The 14,662-nt window shown below is 52.0% G+C and overlaps 2 protein-coding genes across 2 annotated transcripts; both read right to left on the reverse strand.

Moving 5' to 3' along the window:
* Nucleotides 1–4,753: 4,753 nt before the first annotated feature.
* On the reverse strand, nucleotides 4,754–7,386 carry HSD17B1 (hydroxysteroid 17-beta dehydrogenase 1). The gene is made up of 6 exons (XM_003786332.3): nucleotides 6,812–7,386; nucleotides 6,555–6,722; nucleotides 5,950–6,129; nucleotides 5,740–5,833; nucleotides 5,089–5,266; nucleotides 4,754–4,999 (listed from the first exon to the last, which is right to left on the reverse strand). Exons 1-6 carry the CDS (start codon nucleotides 6,906–6,908, stop codon nucleotides 4,778–4,780), a joined length of 939 nt encoding a protein of 312 aa, XP_003786380.1. The 5' UTR covers nucleotides 6,909–7,386; the 3' UTR covers nucleotides 4,754–4,777.
* A 628-nt stretch (nucleotides 7,387–8,014) lies between these two features.
* On the reverse strand, nucleotides 8,015–13,254 carry NAGLU (N-acetyl-alpha-glucosaminidase). Its single transcript, XM_003786655.3, has 6 exons — nucleotides 12,858–13,254; nucleotides 11,984–12,131; nucleotides 11,164–11,310; nucleotides 10,894–10,979; nucleotides 10,383–10,639; nucleotides 8,015–9,441 (listed from the first exon to the last, which is right to left on the reverse strand). The coding sequence occupies exons 1-6, from the start codon at nucleotides 13,238–13,240 to the stop codon at nucleotides 8,192–8,194; spliced, it is 2,271 nt and encodes a 756-aa protein (XP_003786703.1). The 5' UTR covers nucleotides 13,241–13,254; the 3' UTR covers nucleotides 8,015–8,191.
* Nucleotides 13,255–14,662: the final 1,408 nt, after the last annotated feature.

Consider the following 14,662-nt stretch of genomic DNA (forward strand, 5'->3'; position numbering starts at 1 on the left):
AAAAAAAAAAAAAAAAAAGATTAAAGGCTGAGGCATCAGTGTTTACTGATGGGTTGGTGGAAGGATGGAAGAGACTGGAGTCAAAAGATTATTACAAGGTTTTTGGATTGAGCATCGGGAAAAATGGAGTTGTCTTAACGCTAAAGTGGGGAAGACTGGGGGAAGGTTGAAAATCAGGATTTGGGTTCTTTGAGGTTTCTCCATACTTTGTTCCAAAAAGGTTGTATTAGTTTGCAGTCCCACCAGCAGTGTAAAGTGTTCCTTTCTTTCCACATCTGCGCCAGCATCTGCAGTTTTGAGATTTTTGTGATATGGGCCATTCTCACTGAGGTTAGATGGTATCTCGGTATGGAGAAACCTCAAAGAACTCAACCTAGACCTCCCATTTGATCCTGCAATCCCATTACTGGGCATCTATCCAGAAGGAAAAAAAACCCTTTTATTATAAAGACACTTGTACTAGACTGTTTATCTATCGCAACACAATTTACAGTCGCCAAAATGTGGAAACAGCATAAATGCCCCACAACTCAGGAATGGATTGGCAAGCTGTGGTATATGTGTACCATGGAATACTATTCAGCCATTTTTTTAAATGGAGATTTTGCAGCATGTGTATTAACCTGGATGGAGGTGGAACACATTATTCTTAGTGAAGCATCACAGGAATGAAGAAGCATGAATCCTATGTATTCAACTTTGATATGAGGACAATCACGGTGGGGGGTGGGGGAAGGAGAGAGCAGACAGAGAGAGGAGGGAGGGAGTAAGGGAAAGGAAAAGAAAAGAAAATAGTGACTAATTCTCACATAACTTGGATTTAATTTTGATCAAAGTGTTGTAGGAAGATGAGGCCCAATGGAGAGAAAGAGCACTTAAAACACCACGTTTATAAGAGGAAGGGCTTTATTTACTGGCCAGAAGCTTACAGGATAGAAGAATTCCAAGTGGCCGCACTCCCTGACTGGCTTAGTCTTTACCTTTTTATCAATAGTCAAAAAGTTTTACCCCACAGCAGGTCCCCTTCTCATTGGTCACTTTGAATCAAGTGGGTGATGCTATTCCAGCCCTTACAGAATTACAGGATTTCACAGAACTGGGAAATTTCCAAGTTCCAGGAAGTTAAGTTTACAAATTCCCAAGAGCTGAGTCACCATGGAGGACCCAGCAGGTGTATCCTTGTGGTCTCCTTGAGAAGACCTGTTCTCCTAGATCTCACCCTTCTTGGGTATCTTCTCTCAAAAGTACATTATTTGAACAATAATTTTTTTTTTTTTTGAAACAGAGCTTCAAGCTGAGCCCCTGGGTAGAGTGCTATGGCTTCACTGCTCACAGCAACCTCCAACTCCTGGGTTCAAGCCAGTCTCAAGCCTCAGCCTCCCAAGTAGCTGGGACCACAGGCACCCGCCACAATGCCCGGCTATTTTTTGGTTGCAGCCATTATTGTTGTTTGGAGGGCTGGGCTGGATTCGAACCCACCACCTTGGGTGTATGTGGCTGGTGCCTTAGCTGCTTGAGCCACAGGCACCGAGCCTGAACAATAATTTTTAATTCAACTTGTCAGTATGTTTAGGATATTGCATCCTCATTTATAAGTGAAATATGTTTGTAATTTCCCTTTATAATAATGTATTTTTTCCAATTTTAATATCAGGTATATCCAGATGAAATAGAATGAAGTATTTCTTCTTTTTCTATTGTCTATAAGATTTGGCATGATGTTATCTGAAATTATCTTCTATTTTTATTTATAAATATTAGTTGTCTTTAAAAAAAAATGAAAATCAGGATTTGGGGTTTGGACACACTAAGTTTATTAGGCATCAAGTGGAGACTTTGAGTAGGTAGTTGGAAATACAAGCCTGGAGCTCGTGGCAGATGATGGAGTTGAAGATACATGTGGGGTCTTTTTGGTAGTGGGGCCATGAGCCTACAAATGTTATTTGAAGTCATGGACTGCATGAGATCATTAAGAGTATGAATGTATGGAAGAGAGAGGAGTCACATGTTGCCTCTCTTTAACACCCTGTCCCCAGGGAGTGATTTGTGAATGCATACATAACACACATACACATACACAGAGGCCAGGCTCTGAGAACAGGTCCCATGCCTCAGAAATTCATGCCACCTTGACCCTCTCCCCTTCTTGTAGCCTTCCTGGATGCTATAGGGACAACAGATCTGTGTTTGGGCCAGTAGAGCAAGGAGACCAGCAGGGGTGGGTGGCTATGTGACCCTTTCTCTCCAACAAGTGCAAGGGCAACAGGTAGTCCAATGGGCCCACAGAAGACGCTTATCTGGAGGTAGGAGCAGCTCAGGATGTACTCCCCCCTTTCCCCAATGCCCCCCCACAAGGACCCCAGAAGGTTCCTATCTATTCCTACTTCCCACACCCTCTGTTTCCATGTTCCTGCCTGCTCCAAAAAGCCATCCCTGTTCACCTTTTCCTTCCTCTCAGACATGATTCCCTCTTCAGCCTAATCCATACCTAAGTACCAACCCCCCTTTGCTAGGCACTCCTGCCCCTTTGCTCTGGTGCATCACCTGGCCTCTACCTGTTCTCTGCTCTTCCTCCCCACCAGACCCCTACAGAATTAAGAGACAGGCCCCGTCACTCATAGGACCCTGTCAGTGGCTCCTGATAACCCTGTAGCCCTCCATTGGGTTCTGGAGGGATGATAGACAAGTGGGGCAAACCAGCCAGGCCTACAAGGCCTATATCTCCAGCTGAACTTACTGGTGAGACACTGCTTCCACACTGGTGGGGTTCCCTCCTGCTGAGTTTTGTCTGGGTCAGAGGGCTAGGATCAAGGACAGAGGTGGTGACTGAAGCTGCCTCCCTTTGATTCATTTAGCTCTGTTCCTTCTTTACACATCTGTTCCATGTGAGGATTTAACAATAGTAACACTACTAGTAGTAATAATAACAGTTGTAGGCAGCTGTTAAGACCACTATACCTGGCTGGGCATGGTAGCTCAAGCATGTAATTCTAGCACTCTGGGAGGCCAAGGCAAATGGATTGCTTGAGCTCATGAGTTCAAGATCAGCCTGAGCAAAAGCGAGACCCTGGCTCTACTAAAAATAGAAAAACTGAAACAAGAGGATCGCTTGAGCCCAAGAGTTGGAGGTTGCTGTGAGCAACCAGCGCACTCTACCCAGGGCAACAGCTTGAGATTGTCTCAAAAACAAAAACAAAAACCCACTATACCAGCACTTTAAGATGTTATTTAACTTATTCCTTAATAAAACCCACAAGAAAGGATTATTATTCCCATTTTACAGATAAGAAAACAGACTCAAGAGAAGGTAAATGAAGCATATGTGGTGAGAATAAGATGGACTGTCAGGCTAGGGCAGACTTGACACAGCTGGTCTGGTAATTTTAGGTCTTTTTTTTTTTTTAATTTCTTTTTAGAGACAGTCTCACTTTGTCACCCTCAGTAGAGTGCCAGGGCGTCATAGGTTACAGCAACCTCCAGCTCTTGGGCTTAGGTGATTGATTCTCTTGCCTCAGCCTCCCGAGTAGCCACCTGTCATTTTAGGTCTTTTTTTTTTTTTTTTTGAGATAGAGCCTCAAGCTGTCCCCCTGGGTAGAGTGCCATGGCCTCACAGCTCACAGCAACCTCCAACCTCTGGGCTCAAGCAAGTCTCCTGCCTCAGCCTCCCAAGTAGCTGGGACCACAGGCGCCTGCCACAACGCCCGGCCATTTTTTGGTTGCAGCCGTCATTGTTGTTTGGCGGGCCCAGGCTGGATTCGAACCTGCCACCTTAGGTGTATGTGGCTGGCACCTTAGCCACTTGAGCCACAAGCGCTGAGCCGACATTTTAGGTCTTAAGTGACCTTCACCTCCTGTCTCTCTTGTGCAAATTTAGCTCATGCCCTAAAGATGCTGGTTTAGGAAGATTGATTTAGGAAATTGACTTTTGAATTTCAAATAGATTATCACCTGAGTAGTACTGATTATTATTCAAAATAAGAATTAGGGGCGGAGCCTGTGGCTCAGTGAGTAGGGCACTGGCCCCACATACCAAGCGTGGCAGGTTAGAAGCCGGCCCGGCCAAATTGCAACAAAAAAAATAGCCGGGCGTTGTGGCGGACGCCTGTAGTGCCAGCTACTCGGGAGGCTGAGGCAAGAGAATCACCTAAGCCCGGGAGCTGGAAGTTGCTGTGAGCTGTGACGCCACTGCACTCTACCGAGAGCAACAGAGTGAGACTCTGTCTCAAAAAAAAAAAAAAAAAAAAAGAAAAGAAAAGAAAAGAAAAGAAAGAAAGAAAAAGAAAGGTACTAGGAAGAATTAATGGGGTCTTTGCTTTGAATCTTTATGGATAAAACTGTGATTTTGGAAAAGGAAGAACGGAACTGTCTTGGAGAGGCTACTCTCACTGTTCTCCAGAATCACTGGCGTTCTGATAAAGTTTGGCAGACCTCTGCATGCCAACTTTCCTTGTCCAGTAACATACAGACCTTGCCTGAGGTCCCATGACTCACTGAATCACGATCTGACTCTCCCCTAACCCAAGTACGCTAAATTCCTATCACTACAGACCCCTCTCGGGTATCCGGAGACTGTCCCGGCTCTGCTAAGGACTTCAGGTGTGACCCTGGACTACCTCCTTCCTCTTTCTGGACCCGGGTTTCCATGTAGAGATATTGGGAGTAAAGTGATCTGTCTAAAATTATCTACCTACCGGCGCAGTACAGCCGCTCCATTCCCGGGGACCTCACAGCCTAGGGAAACAAAGCAGGCCGCGGGAGACAGGGGAGAACACTGCCTTTATTGTGGGGCTGCGGGAGGAGTGCTGGACTCAGGTGCCTCCGGACCTCCTGCCCCGGCCTCGGCCCCGGCGGGCTCATCGGGGAACACAGTTCGGTGCATGGTGGCCACGAAGCTGCAGCCGCTGGGGTCGTCCAGGCGTAGCCGCATAAGGGGCAGGAACCTGTTGGTGCTGAAGTAGCGCAGGGCCGGCTGCGGGGCGCGCAGCGCGGTGAGGAAGACCTGTGGTGGCGGGAAGAGGAACTCTGGCCCCAGCTGGACGTGGAGACCCGCGCTCCGCCCCTGCCCCTGGAGCCCCGCTGAGTGCCCACCTCGGTCACCTCCTCCGGGTCCTGAGCCTCCTCGCGGAAGATGTTCTCCCAGTGGACCAGGTAGCGCGAGAAGAGGCAGCGGGTCTGGACGTCCGCGCGGTCCAGCGCCCCGCCCAGGCCCCCTTCCAGCTTCTCTTGGAAGGCGGTGTGCACCGGGCCGCACTCGATGAGGCTCACGCTGCGGGCCCGACAGTGGCAAGTGGGCGAGGGCGGACCCGAGTCCAGCCCCGCGCCCCGGGTTCCGCGTCGCCAAGGAAGGGCGGGAAAGGGTCTGAGTGGAAGGCATGTGCTAAGGGTAACCTGAACGCTTGAAAAGCGGTTTCTGCCCGAAAAGTGCTCCCACATCCAACAGAAGCTTTGAGGGAACCTGCAGCGTCAGAGTTAGAACCTGGCCGGATCACCTACACCTGCGCCTTGTGCTGATCACTTAACCTCTCTGGGCCTGAGCTTCCCCATAACAAGACTTCAGCAGGCAGGTCAGCAAGTGCAGTGAAATACCGTGTGTTAAGTGCCCGGCACAGTGACTGGTACACGACAGGTGTGCGCCAGGGTAGCGAGGGCCAGGGAGACAGCCTGAGGGGAGCTCCAGCGGGGTGCTCGAGCCCCCAAAGTTGGGATTCAGAGGGTTTAAGAGGCGGGGTGGTGACTCACTGGATGCCGAAGGGCGGCAGCATAACCGCCAGACTCTCGAATAAGCCTTCGAGCGCGAACTTGGTGGCGCAATAAACGTCGTTAAAGGGCATCCCTTGGAGGGAGAAAGAGGTTGCTGAGGAGCCTGGGACTGACAATCCGCGGTCTCGCAGGCCCCGCCCCTCCCTAGGCCCCGCCCTCACAGCCTCTAGCCCCGCCCCTTCCACTCACCCATTAAGCCTCCCAAGCTGCCAGTCACCAAAACGCGTCCGGAACGGCGCCTCTTCATGTCTGGCAGGAAGGCTTGAAGTGTCCGCACCGTCCCGGCCACATTCACGTCCAGCACCGACATCATCGCATCCTCGGAGTGGGCCTCCAGCGGCCCCAGCAGGCCCCGGGCCGCGTTACACACTGCAGAGAGAGAAACCCCATGCCACCCTCCTCACACACCGCTTTCGGCCCCAGCCAGTCCCCTAGGGTTGCCTGGCCTCAGGACATGCTGGTTTGAACACAGAACAGAAAAAAAGCTTTTTTTTGGAGACAGGAGCCTCAAGCTGTCCTCCTGGGTAGAGTGCCGTCGCATCTCAGCTCACAGCAACCTCCAACTCCTGGGCTCAAGCAAGTCTCCTGCCTCAGCCTCCCAAGTAGCTGGGACCACAGGCGCCCGCCACAATGCCTGGCTATTTTTTGGTTGCAGCCGTCATTGTTGTTTGGCGGGCCTGGGCTGGATTCGGACCCGACACCTTGGGTGTACGTGGGTGGCGCCTTAACCACTTGAGCCACAGGCGCCGAGCTGAGAAAAAAAGCTCTTAAGAACATGTTTCGGGGAAGCTCACCCAGCACGTCCACACGCCCCTCTCTCACGCGTGCCCGGGCAGCGGCCACAGACTCTGAGTCCCTCACGTCCAGCTGCAACGTCTCCAGGGAGTCAGGAGGGCACCCTCGGGCCCGGGCTGCCTCCCACAGAGGGCCCTGCGCCTTCAGGTCCCTGAGCGTGGCGTACACTGGAGGTTCAGAGAGAGGACGAAGATGTGAATCCCCTGCTTACCTCTATGGGTTCCTCCGTTCTCTCCAGCCTTGTCCCTTCGTCTACCTTTGAAGCTCCCAGATGGGTCTGAGGCTAGACGCACTGCCAAGTTCAGGCCAATGCCCGAGGAACAGCCAGTGATGAGCACCACGGTGCGGTTCATGGGGAGACGTGTGGTGGGAGGCTAGTGAGAGGAGAAACTAGTGCCGGGAGAGGCTAGTGGGAGAGGCTATTGCCTGGGTCTCTGGGCTGGATATCTCCTGCTTTGCCCCACCTCTGCCTGCCTGGGCACCCACCCCCTTGTTGTGTCTTCAGTCCAATCTCAAGGCTGAGCCCTCCCTTGGCTTGCTCTCCCCACCCTGCTCCGGGTCAAAGCAGAAATGAAGCTTCTGACTAGCTGCCCCAGCTGCTGGCTTTGCACTGCACAGAGTGGTACTGCAGGCAGATCTTCCCCTAGGTATTCCTCTGTCCCACAGGGGCAATTCAAGTTACCAAAGTTTGTTGTTGAGAGGGTTCTCAGTTCAGAGGTCAGGGGTTATATTAAAAATGGGGAAGCTGAGGCAAGGGGCAGAGAGAACTGGCCCTACACCATATTCCATGCTGTGACTGAGTCCTCCCAAACATCCTGGCAGTGACTTCATTTTGACAACCCAGGCCTGGAAACTGAATTTTACAAATGAATTTTACAAACTGAAACTGCCTTTTATAAATGAATGAAGGGATGCAAGGCAAGAACTGGGGTAATGGCCCCAAAACTCTGTGAACAGGCTCAGCTAAAAGTAACGATAATGAGCCACTCTCCCTTCCTTTGCTTGATAATAATCAGTCATTGTCTTGTTGTTGCTTCTCTATAATTTCTACTCTAGAGCCACATAGCTGGTGGTCATAAAGATCTCAGCTTTTTCCATAGATAGTATCAGGTAGTATTTTTGAAAGCTAAAGGTAGTTTTTGAAATATCCTCCAGGTCTTGCATTCCAGTGGATTGGCTGACCTACACAGACTGGGGGCCCATACCAAGGAAGTAACTCAACTGATCTTGTGACCCCCACCCAAGAACCTGGCCAGTAAAGAAGACAATTTCTGCAGCCCTATGGTTCCACAGTAAACTTAGCCAATTATCAAATCTAATTCCTAATCCTTCACCCACCAAACTATACTCAAAACCCTGTCTCCCCACTTAGCGCTATGCAGAATTAAAAACTTTCTCTGCTAAAACCTGCTGTCTCAGGGCATCAGCTTCCTCTTGGGCAGCGGGCAAATGAACCTGGTTGGGTGGCCATAATTCATCAGTTTATTAAATTGACAGAAAACAGTACTTTAATCCCAAACTTCCTTCTAAGTCCCCCAGGTCTGATGCTGCTAGCAGGCTCTGGGTCCTTCTCCCAGGCCTACGGACATGTTCTATGATGCTTATCCAGCTCTAGGCCCTGGAAACCTGCCCAAGCCTAGAGCTTCGGAAGAATATGGGCCAGGGGTGGTTGATCTATCACAGAGCCAGCCACCCACTGGGGATAATATTTGAGGAAGATCTTTTTGGCTAAGTCCATAGTGTTTCCTTGAGGCTGGCTGGGATACCTCTTGGAGTTGAGGACAAAAGCCTGCTCCAGAGGGAAAACATTCTTGTCAAACTGGCGCTGTTGAAAAGGGATACCCTGAGCTAAGCAGTTCCCCAGTGCCTGCATGAAGAGCTGCCAGCGGGGGGCGTAGTAGTCAGCCACAAGTCCTGCCAGCTGCTTGTTAGCATAGTCTAAGATGTTGCCTACTGGTCCCCACAAGGTCAGCTGGTAGCGGCTGTTCTGTTCATAGAAATTGGCCTCAGCCTCACTGATGGCCACTGCCCGGGCCTGTGCCAACCAGCTGCCCAGTAAGAAGTGGTTGTCACTAGCCAGTACTTCATCCAGTGCAGGCAGAAGTTCATAGGCCAGAAGACCCCCAGCCCTCAGGAGGGGAACCAGCTCCTTATTCAGGTAAGCAGTTCTCGCCTTCTCATAATATAAGCTGACCAGCTCCTGGATTGCCTGGCGAGTGATGTCCAGCAGGTCATAGCGGAAGATAGGGCTGGCAGCCAGGGTTGGAGCACTTGTTAACAGCAGCCGCCAGGCCTCAAACACATCTGATCGGTTGTACCAGACCGTGGTATTCATCTGTAGGGATGGTCGCTTGACCAGCGGGCTGTGATTATGCCCACTGCAGGCCTCACCCGAGCAGTTGTAGACACTCCTGAGCAGCAGCCTCCATGCTGCCTCTGCATCCCCGTGGGAGATCCCATACCGCCGGTCAGCAAAGCTGGTCACCCAGGCTACCAAATCTGGCACTGGGTCCTTCCGCCAGCCCAGCTCAGCCATGAGGGCATAGACTACTTCGTTCTGGTTGATGCCTTCGGGGGCCATGCCCGTGCCTACCATAGTGGAGTTGGGGAAGAGGCGGGCAGCTTTAGGCCCTTGGTTCACAGCCTCCAGGGCTCCAAAGAGGCCGTGGTTGCCCCCAAAGTTATGCAGCATGCACCAGATGAAGGGCTGGCCCTGGAAGGAAGCTGTGCGGCTATATACTGGCTGGCTCTCGGCAAACAGGTCCAGTACCAGGAGGCGGCCAAGAGGCACAGCCCTTAGTACAGCCTTGATCTGGGTGGGTCCCCAGAACTGGGGTTGGTGCTGAAAGAGCCAGCCTTGGAGCAGCCATACAGCATCAGGGTCCACTGCAGTCAGGAGGGGGGAAGGACAGAGAAGAGGGATAATGAGAGGAGATAGGGCCAGAGGAAGGTGCTGAGAAGTTAAATGACTTTTTCTATCCCAAAACATACCTTCCCTTGTGATGCCCCCACCAGCCAGACATACTATCACTCCGACCCTGCTCCATCTCCGCCTCCTTCCAATTCCAGGACAGTGTTCATTAAGATTCAGGGGGCATCAGAATTACCCACAAGGCTTGGTAAAATATGGATTCCTGGACTTTAGGTCCTGGGACTTCTAATTCAGGAGGTCTGGGGTAGATAGAACCCAAGAATCTGCATATATGACAATTTGGGGTGAAGCTGATATGGTTTGTTCTGGATCACACTGGGAATGGCACTGCTCAAGGACACCTGAGCCAATCTACTCCCTCCAGCCTAACACAGGGGCCTCCCCTCCAAGCCATTTTGGCCTTGTAAGTGGCAGGAAGGAGCCCTTGCTACACATTTGGGTAGCACAATGGGCACTTACTGCCTTTGGGCACCTACCCTAACTGCTGGCCTGCATTTCCTACCTCAGCAACAAGAGACCAAATAAAATCTTTTTAATAGCCAGCACCTAATGACTCCTTCCTCTGGGCCAGTGATAATTCTGCCTATGACATAGCCTCATTTGATACATGATGTAACTGAAATACTAAGAGGGAAGGAACTTATTATAAGTCACACAGCCAGGAAATAGCAGTGCGAGGGTGTGACCCAGGTTGTCTGGGTACAGAACTTGCTCTGAATCAACCATGGTGGGATTAAATGAGATGAATTGTAACTACAAGGGCTTGGTCAACTGCAAAGCGCTGTGAGTTACAGGGAGGAGTTATTATTCCAGCCTCATCCCCACTGACCTCTGCCACCTCCATCTTTCTGAGGGTCTGGGGGACTTCCCTTCCCCACCACCCCAGGCACTGTACCTGCTATCATGGCCTCATAGACGGCAGTGGTGGCTGCAGCGAGGTAAGAGGGCTCTGAGGAGGGGGGCTGCATCTCATTAAAAGTGTCAGCCCCATAGATGTGGTCTGTGCCAAACTCTTTGGTCAGCTCCCGTAGGAAGAGGCTCCCAATGAGGGAGAATATGGGGTCTCCTGGAGCCAGAAGGAAGGAGCAGGAGTAGGAGCAGTTGAAGTGTCCCCAACTACTCAGCTGGGTGACATTGACCTGAGGAAATACCCTAGTGGAGAGCAAAAGACACACACACACAAACGTGATTACAAACCCTAGGGCAAGTAAAAATCTCATTTACAATTAAGGAAACTGAGGCACAGAGTTTTGGACATGTAACCTGTGCAAAGTCACAGTTACCTGTAGCAGAGCCAGGATCAAACTAAAATTTACATCCAGGCTTTACATTTTTCTTTAAGTCATGTCTTGCAAGAGAAAAAAACTCCCCCTCTGAGCTGAGTGAGGGTGGAGGGGAAACCTCACCTGGTGATTGCCTTGGGGACATGGCCTGCAAATGCAGGTAACACTGGGATCATGCCGAAGGAGCGCATCCGGTCCAGGATCCGATGCTAGGAGGGATGGGGGGGCTGGTGAGCATGACTACTGTACCCCTATAGGGAATGCCTCACCCAGGGCACATGAAGTCTGCACAGTCCTAGTAAGACCTCCCCCTCCAAGGATGACCAAGTACCACCAACCCTGAGCCCATGACAATCTAGCACAATCCCACCTCTTCCCTTCCCATTCTTCTACCTGGAGGTAAAGCTGCTTGAGGTGCCAGGAGAAAGGCAAGGGACCGCCCCAGGTGTGCAGGTTGCCCATGCGCCCCCAGGCCAGGAAGGCAGGGCCAGTAAAGTACTCATCAATCTCTGACTGGGTCAGACCCATGGCCAGGTAAACCTGAGGAGGACAATCCCCACACATACAAATATATTCATCACTATTCATCAATTCGCTCATTCAGCATTCATTCATTGCTTCTCTATGGTGGGCACTAGGACAACTAAGACAAAATTTGATCACCTGCCTGCAAGGAACCCACAATACAGGGGAAAGAGATTTGTAGGCAGGTGAGTTCACTAAGAGGTCATCTTTGTGGCATGGGTGAGGGGATTTGGCATACAGGTGCTTTTCACTAAGTAGGAAGGGAGGCTTAGAAGGCTTCTTGGAAAACAGTGGCCAGATGGAAAAGCAGGACAGCCCTACAAGGTGCTGAAGCAGCCCTGAAGTGGCCTGTGCACAGGGAGGTTTCCAGGGAGGCAGATGAAGAGCTGCTAACCAGAAGGATCTATAGGACCAGGTGATTGGCCTCATGTGGGGCTGGGAGCAGGAGGGGAGCCCTAGCTTCTTAGAGCGCCAGGGCTATCCCAAAGCAAACCTCATACATGCTTGTCTCAGGAATGGAGGCCTCCATTTCTACAGGGCTGGAGGCATTAACATGCCACTTACATTTTGGAAACCCTTATTCTCTATGTGTCAGACACTGTTCTGTCGCGGGGATTGGGGAGTGGGTGCGTGTGGGGTGACTCCCGTGGTGGGTTGGAGAGTGTGGAGGGGCCAGGTGGGCACGCACCCGCTGCCAGATGGCCTCCTGACCACTCCAGGCCAGGGCCAGGTTGATGCCATTCAGCACCATCCAGTCAATCTCTCGCTCCCAGCGGGCCCAGTCCCACCACACGAAGGAATAGCTTTGCGTGCACACGTTCTGGTAATAGCGGTACCTGCAGACAGGAGCGTGAGCTGGGAGGGGTCCCATCCCAGTGAGTCCATCCCCCTGGAAGGGCTCAGAGGGCATCCTGGAACAACTCACCCTCCCGTCTAGGGGAGAGGGGGAAGGGTTCCTAACACATTCAGGTGTGCCCCCACCTGCCCCCAGCCCTCCCCTAGGGATCCCTAGCCTAACAGACATGAGTGTGCACATTCAATTTTCATTCCATACTTCCAGAGCCCCTCTTCTCTGCAGTGTTTCAGTGCTATATGGTAAAGTCGGTCTCTGTTCTGGGAAGGGGGGGTCCTTGTCCCCACAGTCTAACAGGGAGACAGATGTGGGAACACATCACTCTATACAATGTGGCAGGCGCTAGAACAGAGGCCGGTGAAGGGATAGGCTCATTCCTCAGTATCTTAAAAGGGGGTAGAGAAGGAAGGGATTAAAATCTGATGATCACCAATTATACAAACTCTACGCCCATCATCGTGCAAATCCCCACAGCCAGCACTGCACGGGTGATGTCTTATTTCCCTGTTTCAGGTAGGCCAAGGGCGGCTGTGAGAGGCAGACGTGCTCACAGACACACAGCTGTTGCAGGACCAGCTAGGATTTGAAAGGAGCGTCAACACCTTCTCTGGCCTCCAGGTTTAGGTAGTATCCGCCTAGTGCTGGAATGGGGGCGGAGCGGGCGCCCCCGGCTGGACGCCGGGGCAGCTGCGGGGGGTGCGCCCGGTACCTGTTGGGCGTAGCCTCGGTCAGCTCTTCCGGCACAGCGGGCAGCGGCCGCGGTAGGCGCAGCTGGGAGCCTGACCAGGCCACATGGCAGCCGCAGAAGTCGCGCAGATAGCGGTGCAGCCCTGCGGCGGCCGCCACGCCCGTGGAGCCGCGCACACGCACCCGCGCGCCGCCGCCGCCGCTCAGGCTGTAGGTGTCCAAGCCCGACTCGGCCGCCAGGGCGCGCTCCACTGACACCGAGAAGTCTGCCGCCGGCCCGGGCCCCAGCAGCCGGGCCACGAGTGCCCGCACGGCCTCCGCTTCCCGGGCCTCGTCGCCAGCCAAGCTCCCCGCCCCGGCCAGCAGCAGGAACTCCACAGCCACGGCCATCACCACGGCCTCCATGGTCTCAGCCCTGCGGCAGCCCGCTCCCAACCAGGGGCGGCCGCGTCCAATCAGCTGCGGGCTTCAGGCCACGTGCCCCCGAAGGTGACGCTCTGGCTCCCCAAGACTCGCTTCCGGGTCTCAGACAGCGCCTTAGGGGTGCCTAGTGACAGCACGCGGTGGGGAGCACGTGACCCCAGCTACTTTAAACTTCCAGTGCCGGGTGGGATCCGCTGTCCCTCTCAGCGCTTTCTGGTACAAGGCACTTAAGATGCAAATCATTTCCATCCACTCCAATAATATTTATTTGAAGGGTTTTTTAATTAATTATTATTATTTTTTTTTTGGTAGAGACAGAGTCTCACTTTATTGCCCTCTGTAGAGTGCCGTGGCACCACACTGCTCACAGCAACCTCCAACTCCTGGGCTTAGGCGATTCTCTTGCCTCAGCCTCCCAAGCAGCTGGGATTACAGGCGCCCTCCACAAGGCCCGGCTAGTTTTTGGTTGTAGTTGTCATTGTTTGGCAGGCCTGGGCTGGATTCGAACCCGCCAGCCTCAGTATATGTGGCTGGCGCCCTAGCCACTAAGCTACAGGCGCCAAGCCAGATATATGTATATTTTTAAAGGAGGACTGCTTGAGATTAGGAGTTGAGACCAGTTTAAGCAAAATCAAGATTTCCATCTCCATTAAAAGTAGAAAAAATTAACCAGGTGTGGTGGTGGCACATCTGTAGTCCTACAGACTTGGGAGGCTGAGGCAGGAGGATCATTTGAGCCTGGGAGTTGGAGGATGCCACGAGCTATAATGACGCTGCACTCTAGGCGGGACAACTGAACATCACTGTCTCAAAAAAAAAAAAAAAAAAGGGCTGCATGCAGTGGCTCATGACTGTAATCCTAGCACTCTGGGAGGCTGAGGATGGATTGTCTGAGCTCAGGGGTTCAAGACCAGCTTGAGCAAGAGCAAGACCCCGTCCCTAAAAATAGCCCAGCATTTGTAGTCCCAGCTACTTGGGAGGCTGAGGCAAAAGAATCATTTGAGCCCAAGAATTTACAGTTGCTGTGAGTTATGACGCTACAGCACTCTCAGCACTCTACTGAGGAGGACAAAATGAAACTGTTTCAAAACAAACAAAAAAACAGCTCTGTAAACTGGTTGCCTGTCCCCGGTGGAGTAATGAGATGGTAGGAGTGGGAAAATTTATAATAGGGCACTGGCCACATACACCTGAGGCAGGTGAGTTTGAACCCAGCCCAGGCCAGCTAAATAACAACCTTAACAACAACAACAAAAATAGCTGGGCATTGTGGTGGGCACCTATAGTCCCAGCTACTTGGGAGGCTGAGGCAAGAGAATTGCTTAAGCCAGGAGTTTAAGGTTGCTGTGAGCTGTGACGCTACAGCACTCTGCTGAGGGTGACATGGTGAGACTCTGTCTCAAA

The sequence above is a fragment of the Otolemur garnettii genome, unplaced genomic scaffold, assembly GCF_000181295.1.
Source record: "Otolemur garnettii isolate 467f Iridium unplaced genomic scaffold, OtoGar3 scaffold00018, whole genome shotgun sequence".
NCBI classification, from domain to species: Eukaryota; Metazoa; Chordata; class Mammalia; order Primates; family Galagidae; genus Otolemur; species Otolemur garnettii.